General features: G+C 40.2%; 1 protein-coding gene across 1 annotated transcript in view; it reads left to right on the top strand.

The window, feature by feature from the left end:
- The window catches only part of slc15a4 (solute carrier family 15 member 4), a 46,279-nt gene that overhangs the window by 17,817 nt on the left and 10,239 nt on the right, over nucleotides 1–18,223 (top strand). Inside the window, exons 7-8 of the mRNA XM_028458305.1 lie at nucleotides 2,368–2,526; nucleotides 17,242–17,400. Coding sequence (XP_028314106.1) covers nucleotides 2,368–2,526; nucleotides 17,242–17,400 — 318 coding nt within the window. The remainder of the gene's footprint in view (nucleotides 1–2,367; nucleotides 2,527–17,241; nucleotides 17,401–18,223) is intronic.

The following is an 18,223-nucleotide window of genomic DNA, read 5'->3' as shown; positions in this document are numbered from 1 at the left end:
AAATTTAAATACTAAATTGAAATTAAAATGTGAACAAGTGGGACAAGGATCAATAAGCTAAATTACTTCATACCTAATCTCTGTATAAAAGCGTGTGCGTGTGTTCCTCGAATATCTCTGCAAGTCAGGATCAGACTGACTTGAGAGTTTCAACGTTGGATTTGTTTGGACTTCAATGACACTATTAATAAATTATTTCATAAATGATTTACAAATTCCGTGTGCATCTAATCTGACTATTGTGGATTAATGACACTAAAGGAGTCCACACCGAGTCTGTTCCGGTCTGAGGAGATCTGGAGTTGGAATATATGGGGTTCAACTCCCTACAGTGTCCTTGCTAAAAGCCAAAATATATGAAAACACAATAGTTATCACTCTCCACATTTCACAACAAATGTCCCTGACGTCCCACCTTCAAACACAACCTCATTTGGCCATCCATGGAAAAGCTTCCTAACCTCCCTCTTTTCTATAGCACTTCTATACTTTTATGCTGAGAAGACGATTGGTAATACTTAGTGGTGCAACGGATCATCATTGATCCGTGACCTGCACGGATCTCTTTCCACAGGAAAAGAAAAACTTTTTATAATGATCCGCGCATCATTAGTAATACCTCGACGAAAACCTGTTCCGTTTGCGACGTGTGCGTGTGAATGTCGTCATGTTTATGCCTCCTTCCATCCATGTCTTTTAAGGCTCTTATCACATAAATATTGGTTCTAGTCCGAATGGCCGTCCTTGACTATTGTAAGAATTTTAAATTATAAACTCAGATCTGCTTTTGTTTTCCTTCTTTAATTTTTTTTTTTGATGATGTGGGCATAGGCTAGTTTGTAATTCACTCTCCATGTTTAAAAAAAGAAGGTGTCATGTCTTAATTTTTTTTTCCATACACTTAGATGTTTAAAGGATGAAAGTGTCATGCCTTATATTGCCTTTAATTTGTTTTTATATGATTCAAAATTGTATGTAAGCATTGGATTTACACCTCAAGTTATTTGTATTTAATGAGCAGAAAAATGTTGCACTAAGTCTTCTACAAAATAAATGTAGTGCAAAGTTATTTGTCTTGTCTTTTTCTTTTTTTTTCTGCTGATCCGAAAAATGATCCGATCCGTGACTCAAAACCGTGATACGATCCGAACCGTAAGTTTTTTGATCCGTTGCACCACTAGTAATACTGTGCGCTGCCCTGGCACACGAGCAAGGGATGTGTCAGGTGGAGTAAATTGTCTGTAGGGTTGTGGACACCAGAAACTGCTTTGTGAAGTACCTCCAACTGCTAACTGGGAAAAATAAAATAGTGTCTCCTAACTTTGTTGGAATGGTTTGGGGATGCTTAAATATTAGTACATGCCAGTGCACAAACCAAGGTGCAGAAGAACATAGGTTAGAGAGAACTTGTCTTTAAAACCAGGCCTACACACACCACTAGTTACAAAAGTACTTAGGAGTATATTTAAATCAAATATTTTTTTAATTGCAGTAAAATATTAGATGAAGAGTTCATAATTTTACTTTTGAAAAACCATTATTTCAGTTATTAGTTAATAGTCACTAATATTACAAGTAAAAATGTAGTAAAAATGTTCTTATTCAGGGGCGGTGTTTAGCTCAGTGGGTAGAGCGCCCGCCCCATGTACAGAGGCTATAGTTCCTCACCTGCAGCGGGTCCAGGTTCGATTCCGGCCTGGGACCCTTTCCTGCGTGTCATTCCCTGCTCTCTCTGACCCCCTTTCCTGTCAAGCAACTGTCATATAAAGGCCACTAGAGCCAAAAAAATCCTTTAAAAAAAAAATGTTCTTATTCAGTTTTATCTAATTAAAGTTGGACCGGGCTTTCAAGGATCCTGTAGGGCTGTATAACGTTCAGTCCAAGATTATGAAGATGTGTGTAAAGTGTGATACTTTGAGCTTCCCAGTGGCTGGTTGTGATGGACGCCGAGTATTATAGGATATCCGGATTACAAGGCTACAACTCTACTCAAATAGTGCATTAAGTGAGGTTATGATGTGAAGCCGTTTGTGGGAGTTCACTATAAATAGCCACTGGTGATACGATAATGACTATCAAATAAAGCCTTCAGAGTTGATGACAACTGTGTGGTTGTTGTTATTGAATCGTCTGCACTGTCCCAATACTAACTGCCAGAATGCAGAAATGTGCAGATGTGATCTTAATGAAGTGGTGTTAGCTTTGAAAATAAGTAAGTAAATCCTTGATGAACTGTCACTGAATCCTCAAACTTTTACTGTTATTGTATGTTTAATAGATGTTCTGCCAGAGTATTTAAAATGATCTACTCCTCAACGGGATAATCTTAAATTTGTATGTGTTCTCTTCCTGTATTTATCCCATCAGGTATTTTGGAGACAAAGCGGCTGGAGATTGTCGCATTAAACGAAACCGTTGACCAGGTGCTCGGAAACGTTACCTATTATGCAGCGGATTTGACCGTATTCTGGCAAGTGCCCCAATATGTGCTGACTGGAGTCAGTGAAATCTTTGCAAGCATCGCAGGTACAATTTTGATTCATCTTCTGTAATAATACATGCAAGCGTTTACTTAACTTAGGGGTCTGCAACCTTTACTCTACAAGGAGCCATTTTGCCTCATCTCACCTGGATTAAAGTCTTCCTGGAGCTGAAAAAATACCTTCTCAATGAAGACAATGAAGAAAATTATATAGAATAATGTTAATCATGAAAATGGCAATTTAAAAACAGTTTAAAATAAAATAAATTGACATCAAGAAATATAACAGTATCTTGCATCTTCTTATGCATCTTAGTTTACATAAACACAATGTTATATAAAGGAGGTTTTTTTTAATTAATGTTTTTGCAAGGCTACAAAAAGTTACATGAATTTGATAACACATGATCATGTGATCAACACATGCTAATTGCTCATTTCTTGCCACACTTAAAGCATGCATATTTAACCAGCACATTGGCGGTTAAATGAATCTGTCTCCACACAAATAAAATCTTTATTTTCTTCCAGAATAGTGTTTTTGTTGGTTTAATTATCTTACCAGGGATTTAAAACTTAAGTTAGCCACAAAAAAACTCTTTCAATAGTTTTTTTTTTTTTTTTTTAAAGCTATAGGGAGCCATTGCAAAAGAGTCAAAGAGCCTCAGGTTGCAGACCCCTGACTTAACTAAACCATGTGAGTTAGACTTATAACAAGTCTTTTGCTTTGAGTTTGTCTGATGCACTGTTAATTTTGAACTCCAAACATGATGAACAACTTTTTTTGACAAAAAAAAAATGCAGCTCTATCTAGTGTTATAAACAAGAAGTGCTGCCCAAACGCATGTTTTATGTTTGGGGCCATAATCTGTTATATACTTTCCCAGTAGGAAATGGATTGTGAGCCACGGATGGCACGCGGGTCAAAAGTTTGACAGACAGAATAATATGTCATCCCAGGGCTATGTAGTCCTGTGCTTCAATGGTAACAGCACTTTAACGTCATAGTATATCCTTAAGTGTCAATCAGTTGACATTGACCACAGATCTCAAATAATAGTTGGATACAGTATTCAATTGGAATGGAAATAAGTTAACTTACTCTTAAGAGATAATACTAACAAGTTGTTCTGACACTGTGTGCATTTAAAGTTCATCTGGTAATTATCCAATTAGCAGTCTTCCCTAGCTGATACACGGCTAATAAAGACGTAATAAATCATAGACAGAAAAGGATGGTATGGTTAATTATCACTCCAGGAAGGGCGAAGAAGCCGACAGCTCTATTAGTATAAAGAGTAAAAAGGCAGAAAATCTCCTAAACAAGCCAAATCGTCCCATCGCATTATAATAATTGTGGCTTTTCAAAGGTACATTATACTGTTAAAAATAGGCCTGGATGACTAAGCCTGATTTACAGGAAAGCTGCTAGTATTTCTAAGCAGTCTTTATTGGGTTAGTAACACATTTGTAGAAAACTCAGAATGAATGTATGGACTGCGTTGCTTTGGATTTTTTAATCATAGACAATTACATCAAGAATCTTTGAAGGTGAATATGAAAGGAAGAATAGGGATTTCCTCTTTTGTGGACTCGCATCATGACAGCTTTTATGCCAAAGGAAGTGTACACCCAACATAGGACACCAGAGTCAATCACATGCATACACCTATTTTATTCCAATTCTAACAAAAACACTCAGCCAAGCGCCAATTACCCGTATTGCCAGATAAACCTTTTAACATTGCTTTGGTGCATTTATACGTAGCTACTATATGTATTGAAGGTCAGAGGCAGCTGTCAACTTTTTTTTTTATTAATTTTTTTGTATCCACTGCAAACTGCTCACTTAATCCTACATATAAATACAATTTTTATTAGGAGCTATGAGAAGCAAGGGCACATTGCAACAGCAATACAGTCATGCAACTAAGTGAGAAATTGCTGTAATGCTGTATCAAATTGTATCCACACTCACTCACACAAATAGAAACAATTGTCTCCTTTTTCTGCAAGAGAGGAGATTGAATTTCAAGTTCACAATGTTTTTCATGAACACAGGAACAAGCTATTTCTATCCCACAATATACAGTACACGCGCAACAGAAATTAGCTTTATATTCTAGTTATCCAACCATTTAGAGTATCTGTTTATACTTTTCTTTCCACATTCCTCTACGCTTATGACCTCAGGCCTCAGTTGTCTTAGTCATTCTGTTTTGTTTAGGCCTGAAATCACAAGTGCCTTTCTCTTTTTCCTTAAGGTCATATTGTTATTATCTGTTCTATATCGTAATGTCTTTGAATTTACATTTCAAGAGTATTGAGTCATTTTCTCAGCATACAGAAAGTCTGTCTAGTCGCTTCAAGGTTTCTGTGAAAATTGTCTGCTATCGGAGTAGAATTTGGCTCCTGAAATGTGTTTTAATAAACTTTGGCTTAAACAGATACTAAGGAGGTTTCTATAGAATACTCTAGTCATACGAACCCAATGCAAGTCAAATTGCCACTTAACAAACCGATGGATTCCTAAAGTAAGAAAGCCTGTCTTTCTCAGTTGGATCCCACGGGACTAACTACAAGAGAAACATCCTGGAGAATTGTGACATATTGTATTCCTAGTAAAGAGGAATATTTCCAGTAAATTCTTCTGCTTAAACAATCTTTATTTAAAAAGCTTTGATGGTCTCTGACTTTCTCACTGCAAAGCCCTGGTTCTGCCTAGAGTAATCCTTTCTGTCTACACCACTCAACTTTTTGATGTTAGATAATAAGTCTCTATGGAAGTCAATTCTTATTTGACAACTGAATAAAATGCATGCTGTACATACTGTACATGTGTACATGGATACATTGGGGAATAGGTCAACTTGTATCATGTCTAAAATGCAGGGTGAGAGGATGTGTTCAGCTGAAGCTCTTGTGTGGAGTTCTTAGTCTGCAATGTTCAGTCTGTATCCATTACAGTTGGAGGGAAGATAAATATTGAGCCAATCATGGAGTCATGTGGACTGATGGAGCAAAGGATGTTCCATGAGATCTGATTAAGCACATCTGCAACTTAACTGATCATTCTGTTAGAAAGGTACAGCACATATGTTACAATGTATAGTACAGTCACATGCCACTAATATATTAAAGTGCTCAAGAAGCTCATGTCAACATGTGATACTTTGTATTGTTAAGCTAGACAGCAGGTCCTAATGAAGTGTCTGAGTGTGCATGAGTGTGTCTGAGTGTGCATGCTTTTGTAATGTTTCTGTCAAGGTAGAAATGGTTGATGTCAATATTTAGTCTCATTGAGTCCTCTGTACAGTATATACTGTAATTCTACACCTTTTATCAAAGTAGTTGCATTGCATTGTCACAAAGTCCCAGTGTGAATCTACAGGTCTTATTCTGGAGCATTCCCAGGAACCTTTAGTCTTTGGCGTACCCAGAGGATGAAGAGGAAGACGACATCTTCGTTACCCCGGCTCGGGCTGCAAAGCCCACCACTTCTGCCGCCTCCACGGAGGGAGTGGAGGGAAGCATCCCAGCTTCTCCTCTCTCCGGCTTGGATATGATGGATGTCTGTAAACATGCCGCCGCCCACCTGTCCATCCCGTAGCCCGCCGTCGTGGCTGATGTTTCCATGTCCCAGTATGAGGAGAAGCGACTCCCTCCAACTAGGGTTATGGCGAGACAGCTGCTCCCCATTTTCCCGGAGCTGTTGGATGAGGTGGCACGCTCCTGGAAGGACCGGCCGTTCACCAAACAGGGATGTGGTACTGGGCCCTTCTTTCCTGGACTGCGAGGACATGGAAGAGCCAGGAGAGCTGCTTCTTGCTGCACACCTAATCCCCTGGGCTTCTGTCATTTCTCCCTGAAAACCAAGCCTGCCTGGGAAATCCGACCACCTGCGGTCAGCCCTGTCGGAGTGTGCCTATAAGGCTTTGGCGCTCTTGGCCAGAGCTCTAAACGTTTTATCACTGCTCACGGCATACCAGTTGGAGCTGTGTGATGACTTTGGGTCGTCTACGGACAAGACCTGCTGAGGGGAGATGTCGGTGTTCATCGACTTGTGCCCCCGGGTCCAGCACTGTGAGGTCCAGGCCACGGGGAGAGCGAGGGAGTCCATGGTCTTGGACATGCCCGTCGTACTGGAAAGTAGCTTTGGCTCCACACTAGCCTCTATGCAGAGGCGCTGCGAGGCAAAGAAGAAGGATGATTAGGCCCTCAACCCCTGCCTTCCCAGGAAGCACCCGGTCCGGTCTCCGCATGCTTCCCAGCTCCTCAGGGCGCGCAGTTTACCAACCCTACACTGTCTACGCCCCGGCCCCCACAACCGTCAGGTCACGCTGGCCTAAGAAGCTGGCCTCACCCGCGCTCCCCAGTCAGGCCAGGAAGAAGAAGGAGCGACCTGACACGGTCCTCCTCTCCTCCGTGGTGATGCAGCTCGATGTTCCCCGTTCTTCAGCTCGACCTGTTCTGCTTTCAAGCGTGCTCCCAAGGGCTCCCCACGCCCCTGCCTCCCTGTAGGCTCGGCCCGAAGTTTGCCAGGAGGGAAAAACGTTTTTCCATGGAGGTTCCAGCTGTTGCCCTTCACTCATGGGCCCAGGGAGAATGAGCCCGTGTTTTACGGGAGGAAATTGCTAAACAAGGGCGATTTCTGTGATCACACGCGTAGATCATAGCATGTGATCTCCACGATACAGAGCACTCGGGCTTCCTCTACCAGGTCTCTGTACGATTGCATGAAAAGGGTGTTTGAGGATCGGTGTCGCCGGGCGGGACACATCCGCGCTGACGTATCGTGGTGACGTATCGATCATTTCCTGTTTACGCTCTACCGCTGCTTGCAGCGCTCTACTACTGTGTTCTGCTAACTCTAATCAAACTTGTTGTCATTGATATTTTAGCCTTGAAAACACTTGTTTTAATTTTTACCGTACAGTTAAACGTACGAAGGTTAAGTAAAAAGCAATCTCGCCTCTTATAGGCAGTACAATCTCCTTTAAACTTCCTTTTGTCCTTAGCTTAGCTTAGCTTAAATTTAGAACCTATGGCTTCTCTCTCCTCCCCTCCGCTCTCCTACCCGGTGTGTCAGATGTTTAGTTACTCCTCGTCCTCCTTTAGGGACAATGGTAGTTGCATAAAGTGTAGCGTACTGTTAGATATGGAGGCGAGGATCAACAATCTGGAGAAGCGGTTCCGCACCCCTGATACCAAAACCGAAGCTAGCAAGCAGGACCTAGCCGGTGCGGACCGTACTAGCTCTAGCTTAGCCTCCCCCCCGGCCAGCAATGAGTGGGTTACTGTCCGTGGTAAGCATAGTCGAAGGTCAAAAAGCCGCTCGGGACACCACCATGTTCACGTCTCAAACAGGTTCTCCCCCCTCTGTGAGGACAACACACTCACCGGGGAACAAACTCTGATAATTGGCGACTCCATAGTGAGAAACGTGAAGCTAGCGAAGTCAGCGGGCATCGTGAGGTGCATCCCAGGGGCCAGAGCGGGCGACATAGAATCAAATCTAAAGTTGCTGGCAAAGAGTAATCGTAAGTTTGATAGGATAGTCCTCCATGTCGGCACTAATGACTCCCGACGTCGCCAGTCGGAAGCAACCAAAGTGAACATTGAATCAGTTTGTGCTTATGCTAAAACAATGTCGGACTCCGTAATTTTCTCTGGTCCTTTACCAAATCTGACCAGTGATGACATGTATAGCCGCATGTCATCATTTAACCGCTGGCTATCGAGGTGGTGTCCAGAAAACGAGGTGGGCTTCATTGATAATTGGAGATCCTTCTGGGGAAAACCGAACCTGATAGGAAGAGATGGAATCCATCCTACTTTGGAGGGAGCATCTCTACTATCAGAAAACATGGCACATTTATGACATCTCATGAATGAGACCATGTTACAGAGGTGGAGTCCTCCACGCCCCTCTGCGCTTGCCTTAGGACAGTTTCCCTCCCATTGCTATCAGGATAGCTGTGTTCATCGCCATGACAACTGTTGTGATGGTGATGAATATTATTTTATGGAGACGGTATCAGTCCCCCGACCCATATTTCACAATGATTTTAACATAAAATCAAATAAAAGAGCTATCAATTATAAAAATCTGAAAAAAATTAAAATCTCAAATCTAGAAACACCAAAACATAAAACCATTAGATGTGCTCTATTAAATATTAGATCACTGAGATCCAAATCTCTACTAGTAAATGACCTTATCTCAGAAAATAACTTTGATTTATTCTGTTTAACTGAAACATGGCTGTATCAAGATGAATATGTTAGTTTAAATGAAGCCACTCCTCCCAGTCATTTAAATACTCATATGCCACGAGACATAGGCCGTGGAGGTGGTGTAGCAGCTATTTATCATTCCTCTCTCCTAATCTATCCTAAACCAAAGGCCAATTACACTTCCTTTGAAAGCCTGGTTCTAAATTTATCTCATATCGAATCAAAAACCTGCCAGCCAGTCTTATTTGCGATAATTTACCATCCTCCAGGCCCTTATTCTGAATTTCTATCAGAATTCTCTGAGTTTATATTAAACTTAGTCCTCAGTTCTGATAAAATACTGATAGTAGGAGATTTTAATATCCATGTGGACAAAGATAGTGATAGCCTGAGCTCAGCCTTTATGTCCCTAATAGACTCAGTTGGCTTTTCTCAAACTATTAATGAAGCTACTCATCGTTTAAATCATACTCTTGATCTTGTTCTAACATATGGCCTTGATATTAATGAACTAAAAGTCTACCCTGAAAATCCTCTGCTATCAGATCACTTTTTAATATCTTTTAACATTAACCTAGAGGATCTCGCACTGTGCAATAAAATAGTTACAAGTAGAAATCTATCCAACAGTGCTGTGGCTAAATTTAAAGAGGCCATTCCTGCTGCCTTAAACTCAGTGCACCATCCAATAAATAACTATGATATTAATTATAACCCCTCTCAACTGGATCTGCTTGTCGATAGCTCTGCTAGTCTACTAAAATCCACCTTGGACTCAATTGCCCCATTGAGGGAAAAAACTATTAAACGTCAGAGGAAAGCTCCGTGGTTTAGCTCTGAAACTCACACACTCAAACAAACAACCCGTAAATTAGAGAGAATGTGGCGCTCCAATAAAACAGAGGAGTCACGAATACTCTGGCAAGAAAGCCATAGTAAATACATGACAGCCTTACGACATAGTCGATCTACATACTACTCCTCACTAATTGAAGAAAATAAAAATAATCCGAGGTACCTTTTCAGCACTGTAGCCAGGCTAACACAAAGTCAGAGCTCTATTGAGCCCATGATTCCTCTAGCCCTCAGCTGTGAGGACTTTATGACATTTTTTAACGATAAAATTCACAAGATTAGAGATAAAATTAGCCACTCCCTGCCTTCACCTGGGCCTGCTGTACCATTAAATGTAAATAGGCCTAACCTAAACTGTTTCACACATATAGGACTTCAGGAACTTAACTCTATTATTTCATCCTCCAAACCATCGACCTGCCTTTCAGATCCGATCCCAACTAAGCTGTTTAAAGAAGTTATTCCCCTAGTCTGCCCATCTTTGTTGGAGACAATAAATATATCCCTATCAATAGGCTACGTGCCACAGTCCTTTAAAGTAGCTGTAATCAAACCCCTTCTCAAAAAACCTACTCTTGATTCCAGCACTTTAGCAAACTACAGGCCTATATCCAATCTTCCTTTTATTTCAAAGATTCTTGAGAAAGTTGTGGCAGCTCAGCTCTGTGAATTTCTTCAAAACAACAGCCTGTTCGAGGACTTCCAGTCAGGCTTTAGAGCTCAACACAGCACAGAGACTGCTTTAGTTAAAGTAACTAATGATCTACTCTGGGCTTCAGATGAAGGACGACTGTCAGTGCTGGTTTTATTAGATCTTAGTGCAGCTTTTGACACTATAGATCACTATATTCTACTAGAGAGATTAGAGAAATTACTTGGAATCACAGGGACTGCCCTAAACTGGTTTAAGTCCTACCTATCTGATAGGTACCAGTTTGTACACGTGAATAATAAGTCTTCTGTGTACACTAAAGTAAGCTACGGGGTTCCTCAGGGCTCTGTGCTAGGTCCAATCCTCTTCTGTATCTATATGATCCCCCTTGGTAATGTTATGAGAAAATACTCTGTTAACTTCCACTGCTATGCTGATGATACCCAACTGTATGTATCAATGAAGCCAGGTGAGACAAATCAGCTATCTAAACTTGAGGCCTGTCTAAAGGACATTAGGGCCTGGATGGACCAAAATTTTCTTCTTCTCAACTCAGACAAGACTGAGGTCATTGTACTGGGCCCGCGACACCTTAGAGAAACCTATGCTAGCCTAACTGCCCTAGATGGCATTACTCTGGCACAAAGCACAACTGTTAGAAACCTTGGGGTTCTATTTGATCAGGACTTATCCTTCAACTCTCACATAAAACAAACTTCAAGAACTGCCTTCTTTCATCTCCGTAACATTGCTAAAATCAGATCTATCCTGTCTCAGGGCGACGCCGAAAAACTAGTCCATGCTTTTGTTACCTCTAGACTGGATTATTGTAATTCTCTTTTAGCAGGCTGCCCGAGCAAGTCGCTTAAGACACTTCAGCTGGTTCAAAATGCTGCAGCACGTGTACTGACTAAAACTAGGAGAAGAGATCACATTACTCCTGTATTAGCCTCTCTGCATTGGCTTCCCATAAAATATAGAATAGAATTCAAGATTCTTCTTCTCACTTATAAAGCCCTAAATGGACAGGCACCAGTCTATCTCAAGGAGCTTGTAGTGCCATACAATCCCCCCAGAACACTACGCTCTCAAAATGCTGGACTACTCGTTGTTCCATTCATCTCTAAAAGTAGTATAGGAGGAAGAGCTTTCAGTTATCAGGCCCCACTTCTCTGGAACCATCTACCAACCACGGTTCGGGGGGCAGACACCCTCTCTACCTTTAAGGTTAGGCTCAAAACATTCCTCTTTGATAAAGCTTTTAGTTAGGAACCAGCTCATAGCTCATAATTAAGATGCAATAGGCATAGACTGCCGGGGGGGGGGGGGGGTCTGGCATGCTCGGTTGGAGAGAGGTTGGAGAGGGCGTTAAGAGAGAGGTCATTTAGGTTAGAGAGGGACCGGAGAGGGTCCCATTCCTCTTTCAAACACTCCCTCTATGTCTGCTTCTTCCCTTGTGTGTTTGCTCCTGTACTCCTTCTGGCTTTTGTCTTGCAGGTCCGTGGGATCCTCAGTGTGGAGTTACAGAGACTCAGCGGCTCTGTCTCCACCCTTTTCTCTGCACACACCCAACACAGCATAACGTGGATGGCTGTTCATCATAGGAATGGGATCCACACAAGGTTCCTGCTGCTTAACAGAAGGTTTTCCTTGCCGCCATGATGAATTCATGTTGGGTGTGGGATACATATGTATGTGTATATACGTATATATGCATATGTGTGTATCCATAAAATGAAGAGTCCGTCCTTAAGACTGCTCTACTGTAAAGTGCCTTGAGATACCATTGGTTATGATTTGGCGCTATACAAATAAAGATTGATTGATTGATTGATCCCCTTTCAGTGCTCTGTGGGAGTAATCTTATCATTTCTGCAGGAGCTGATTGACAAGGGCTTTCTCCAAGATGAAAGTTTATTAGGCGGCTATTGCTGCCTGTCGTGGGTTTTGAGGATAAAACGGCAAGTCAGCATCCACTGATCATTTGTTTTATGAAAGGGCACGTAGACTCCTCCCTGTGTCCAGGTTGCTGGTGCCGCCGTGGGATTTGGCTGTGATTCTAGAGGGTCTTAAACATCCTCCTTTAGAATCGATGGGACGTGCAAACTTAAAGTTTGTGTCCCTAAAGGCGGTGTTGCTACTAGCTTTCGCGTCAGCTAACCGTGTCATTGACATCCATGCACTGTCAATGCACTCAACGTGGGCTCAGTTCTTCCCTCGCTATGCAAGGATGATATTGAAGACCATATTGTGCATGTAAGTGTATTCATGTGACTAAGCCACACCTGTCACACTGGCTGGTTTAAGGTCCAGGCCCAGGTCACGCCAAACCCTCTCATTAGGATTCAAGATTGATTGATTCCTTTTTGTGTATCCGCCAGATTAGAGTTTCCCATTTCTCTGGAAACATATAAATGCATGTTAGAACACCACATTTTTTTTTTTAAATTTCCATTCAATTAATTTTCAAAACACTTCCCTCAGTCGTGCAGTGACCTGGCCATCAGCTGTAGAGGGGAGGCTGATAACCATCTGTGAAGTCTCTGTCGATCAAGAATAAAGAACAAAAGAGGAAAAACTCGTATCCCAGTCAATACTGTATCTTTTCAAATCCCCTATTTCTTTCTTTCTTTCCCTTCTCCCCTCTTCTTTTTTTTTTTACCTTTGTGCAAACCATCTTATCAGGAGACTTACAAATGTACTAGGGTTAGACAACACTACCCTGGGAGTTTTAAACCCTTAGCTCTCTACTAATAATCAATACATTCTTCATCCCTTTTCAGTTTTATCCTTTCTTTCTCTTTTCTATCATATACTCATCTATACCCTCCTAAAAAATATGATCTAACTGTGTAGTTTTATTCAATGGAAGCACTTTTAATCATTGATCTTTTAACACCTGGACCCAAAAATTCCACCACCTTCACACAACATCAACCCAAACACAGAAAATGAAACAAAGAATACACACATTTTCCAATCTATCTCCTCAAAGATGGCGGAACTTTCCAAATTTTGTCAGACTGTTTTTCTTCATTATTTTAATGCATGTCTTCTCTTTTTTTTCTTTTATTTAGTTGTGTTACATTCATTATCTTACTTTAGGCTTCCAACTTTTAAGAAGGAAATATTACTAGGAACTGTATGTAGATCAACTATTGGATTTACTAGAGAAGCACTTTTCACCTTTGTGAGAGTGTTTGGCTTTGTTTCTGATAACAGCCCTAACACCAGGCCTTCAGACCTATAACTGCATGTGTCCTTACACGCGTGTGCATTGGTGCGTGTGTTAACAGCAAAAATTAGTGTATCGGGTGTTTTTCTTACTAATTAATAATACCAGTAGTAAATGTTGTTAGTCAGATCCTAACAGTTCACTTTAGATGATTAATCTTGCTTTTAATGATGTTCTCTTTCTGTGTTTGATCCAAATAACCTCGGCCTGTGTGATGCAAACATTGGTGAACCAAGAAATGGTTTATTTCAGTATCATCCTACATTTAATCATCACTGAGAAGATGACTTTCCATCTTCGGCTGTGTTCAGATCTGTCTCATATAGGATTTTAATTTAAGTAATATTTCATTTAATAAGTTGGAATGCCCATTGTTTAAATTAAATGTCACAGCAATACAAACCTAATCCTCTTTTATCAAATTATGTTTTAGCTTGAAATGGAAATGTTCTATAAAAAAAAAAAATTAGCTGTTAATTCATATAATTAGCCCTCCCCTGAAACTTTTTTCAGACATTACCATCCAATCATTATTGTTTTCACTACGGACAATTTTGAGACTCCAATCAACCCAACAGTCATGTTTTTGGATTGTGGGAGGAAACCAGAGTACCTGTGAGGCAGACGTGCCAACCACTATGCCACCATGCTCCTCTATGTCTTTTGTATTTATAGTCGTGTATACCTATATTATTTTCTTTTTTTCATTTTTTCATGTCCTAAGTAAACTCTAACTAATGGTAGCTTCTTCGTATTAGTTATAAGATTTATTTTCCAGAGTAAATGCTATTTGACAGTTAACAGGGTCTTGTTCATATTAGTATATTTTATACTAATATTTTTGACATCTTTATTGCTCCTACCAAATTATTTTCCCATCTCCCTTTTTTCAAATATTTTCCTTGTTTTCTCTTAACATCACATAAGCAGATAATGGTCTGCAGTACCGACCTTACATGATTCAGAACTGGTTCCTACAAGTCCACAGAGCAGACTGAGCGACCTGCGACAACCCAATACAGCGGAGAAAACACCCTGAAAAACAGTACCTCAGCTTAACTGAGACTCAGTACCACATTGAGAATGCTTCTGTTTCCCAGTTGTTACACAGTCACCGGCCTTCGTGCTGGTGCTATTGGTATCTCAATAACTCTGCCTGTAATAGTTCTTCCGGTCACACAGCAGGAAACGTAAAACTTTGTGTGTTATATACGGACCAAAGATGTTAGGCAGTCAAAACCCCTACCAAAAGCTGGACATCTAACTCTGGAATTAGTACCTCAGACTCTGAGACCCAGTTGCCGACTCTCCTGTTGCAGTGTCTTGTCCAGGCGGGTGCCCCCTAAGCACCCGTCTTAACCTGTCCCACAGGCTCTTCTCCCATATGCTGTAATTACTGCCTAATGTTGGAATTACTCATTGTGTGGATTTTAAAGGGGACATATCATGCTAAATCCACTTTTTTAGCCCTTAAATGCATTTTGTTGTATATTTAGAGTGCTTAGAAGTACAGAAAAAATCAAATTAGTCTCTTCAGGTGCTCCGTAGATATCTTTATATTCTGTTTTGCTCATATTTTTTGATCTGTTTCGATTTTTCTATTCTCTATTACGTTTTTTGAACTATTACATCACAGTATCTGCAGCGGAACTGCCAAATTAGGACATCAACTCCAGGTCCAACACTTCGAGCAATCCGCCATTTTTATTTCTCGCTTTTATTTTGTAGTCCAAGCTCAAGGATGCCGAAGTTACGAGAGGATAAGTCAAAATGTTCGGTTGTTGGATGTTGTAACCCACACGCTTCATTACACCGTCTTCCAGCATCAGAACCTTTTCAAAGTGCCTGGTTGAGTTTTATTTTTCACGGAAATCTACCCACATTTGTGGGTAAGGTCATTTTTGTGTGCGCGAAGCACTTCAAGGATGACTGCTTCGCCAGTATAAAGAAGGATTTGCCGAAAGACTTTCTGATTGAGGGTTCAATTCCTTCTATCTTTGGAGACGACGAACAGCGCACTTCGGTAAGCTGTAAATAACGCTAAAAAGTGTGATGATAAGACGTCCCTGTCATTGTTTTGTTAGCATTAGCAGTTGCCCGTCTTCAGACTTCATATGTTAGCGCTGTGTGCTCGTTTTAGATCCTTGATGATATGGCCTACGTGATTTAATTTAAGTCTAAAGTTTTCATTAGTCATTTCATTTTGCCGTTTTTGTCTTTGAAAAGACTGTATTAAAATGCATTTCGTGACGTTAGCTTGGCGCTAGCGTTAGCTCGGTGCTTGTGTTAGCTCACTTGTTAGGGTTCTGCGGTTCATCATCTTCATTTTCATCTCGCTCCGCCGGGTCCGACTCTGGCTCGAACATGTAAGGCTGGATGGACAAGTATTCTGTTGTTGACATTTTGTAAATAACCTCTGAATAAAAAGTTTATGCGCCGCTACATAGCCGTATCTCTTCTATCAAACTACAAAAATGGCCGAGCAGGGTGGAGTTGAACCGAGTGTCACCTGAAGAGGGGGCGGGGTATGGAGTGTCTCATTTGTATTTAAAGAGACCGCACCAAAACGAGTTGCTCTCAGAAGCACATCAGAAAAGGGGTCTGGGGAGCTATAATAATGAGGAATTCAGACCCAAGCATTGCAGTTCCGCTTTATATACACCACAACTGTATGATTTATATGTAAAAAGGAAAGATTTAAAACCATGATATGTCCCCTTTAAGGTAAAATCCTGAATTACGCTTTAGATTTATAGTGAAAAATACAGACTGTGTTCAAGCAACAAAAAAAATCTCATCAGAAATTCAGACCCCTCATTCTTGACTTTCACATCTCTTTTGTTTTGGAGGGAAAAAAATTCTAATTTTCTGACTATTTCACCACCGCAAATTAAGATTTTAACGAGCTCTCTATCTAGTCAATCATTCAAAAGGCAAGGCACAGATTATGATCTCAAATGTTAAGAAATAAACTTCTGCGCTTACCTCATTATCTGGAATGAGACGGAGTCAAGTTGTTGGGTTTACTGGTCAGATGCAGACACAGGGTTTATTTGGTCAAAGAGTTTTTAAGGCAGACCGGTCTGGGATTCAGATGTTTCCATGTGTGTGTGTCCCAATGAATCTGTAGTTGCTCTGTGCTCTCAGGGTTTTGTATGATGCCGATAGTGCTAAGCATAACAATGACAGAGTCTCTGAGAAGAGACCTTGGCAAATGTTATCAGTGTAAGATGGTATCTGGCCTGCTCTAGGGTAGTGTGACCAGGACCAAGAGAGCTTCTCTAATCACATATCACCGGTATCTGTGAGATTTTTTTGTCATATTAATTTGTGTGATGTCTCCCTCTAAGCAAGGTGGAAATGGTAAACATTTTAACTGCCGCTTCCTAATCTTTCCTGACAGATGTAGCCAAGGGGCTTCATTTTTAAAAAAAAAAAATCATATGTTTGAGGTGCCATGAAATTATCAAGTTCAGGTTGCAATGAGAAAAATATTTAGGCTAAACACACATGGATTTTCTGTCTTTTCTCTTTCTTGTGCATGTCTTTCAACATACAGTATGTTTGGGTTTTCTCCACCTTTACAACACAGTAAATATTGAGTAATGTTTTATATATATACAGTATATATATATATATATATATATATATATATATATGTGGTAGATCTTCCCAAGACCAATTACCCATAATACCCATCTCCTATTGTTTGCAATAACTTTATGTGCGTTCTAAGACTTTATCTATGTAATATTTCTCTGATTGTGATCTTTTTTGCAGGTCTGGAGTTTGCCTATTCTGCAGCACCGAAGTCGATGCAAAGTGCCATCATGGGACTCTTCTTTTTCTTCTCTGGGATTGGCTCCTTTGTTGGTTATGGTTTATTGGCCATTGTTAGCAGTCCTTTGATTGGCTGGATGTCATCACCCAATGACTTCGGTAAGAGTTTTATTAGCTCTCACAGTATTTCCTAAGGTTGTCACTGGCACACATTACCAGGATATAGATGTCTTTTAAATTTTCACAAAAGTTAGGATGAAAAATGTGGGTGGATTATGTGTAGTGAAAAATTAACTCCCTACAAAACGTTTTTTAGCAACATGATGCCATTTAATCTTAGCACTTTAGGTTTCACACGAGCAACAATAATGTGATAATTCATTTTTAAAACATTTATTTCATTATTATTCACTCTCAACTGACATCTATAAAATGTCTTTTAAAATCCTTTATAGTTGAAATGAAGCAAAGTTAGCCACAATATAGAATGTAATATTATGTAATAATTCCAAAATCTGAATGGTGTTTATCAAGATGGAATTCCTAACAATCAAAAGGTCATTGATGATGTCATTAGGAAAAACAGATTTGAAATATTGTACAATAATATATTTTAAACAAATAAAAAAGAGACATTTAAATAATAGGTTATAACTGAAGTGTTGTGATTTTGTCATCAGATTTATAAAGTAACTGAACCCCTAATGTACTTTTTTCTGCTGAATACATATGCATTTGTATATGATGTAGCGCTGTTGAATGATCCTAGTCCAATTTTTTACATTTTAGTAAGTATTTTAATTTTGCGTACAGGTATGTAGTTGTAAAATGTCAGTCACTGCCCTCTAAGGGTAGAATGTCAGCTATTACAATAAAATGTTCCTCTTGGTTGAGATGGATTATAGAGCGTCATTTGGACCTTGGGTTTCCTCCAATCACACCCCTTAGTGAGCATTGATTGACAGCTCCATGTGGCTTGTGT

The sequence above is a fragment of the Gouania willdenowi genome, chromosome 9 (assembly GCF_900634775.1).
Source record: "Gouania willdenowi chromosome 9, fGouWil2.1, whole genome shotgun sequence".
NCBI classification, from domain to species: domain Eukaryota; kingdom Metazoa; phylum Chordata; class Actinopteri; order Blenniiformes; family Gobiesocidae; genus Gouania; species Gouania willdenowi.
This window is presented reverse-complemented; position numbering and strand designations above follow the sequence as displayed.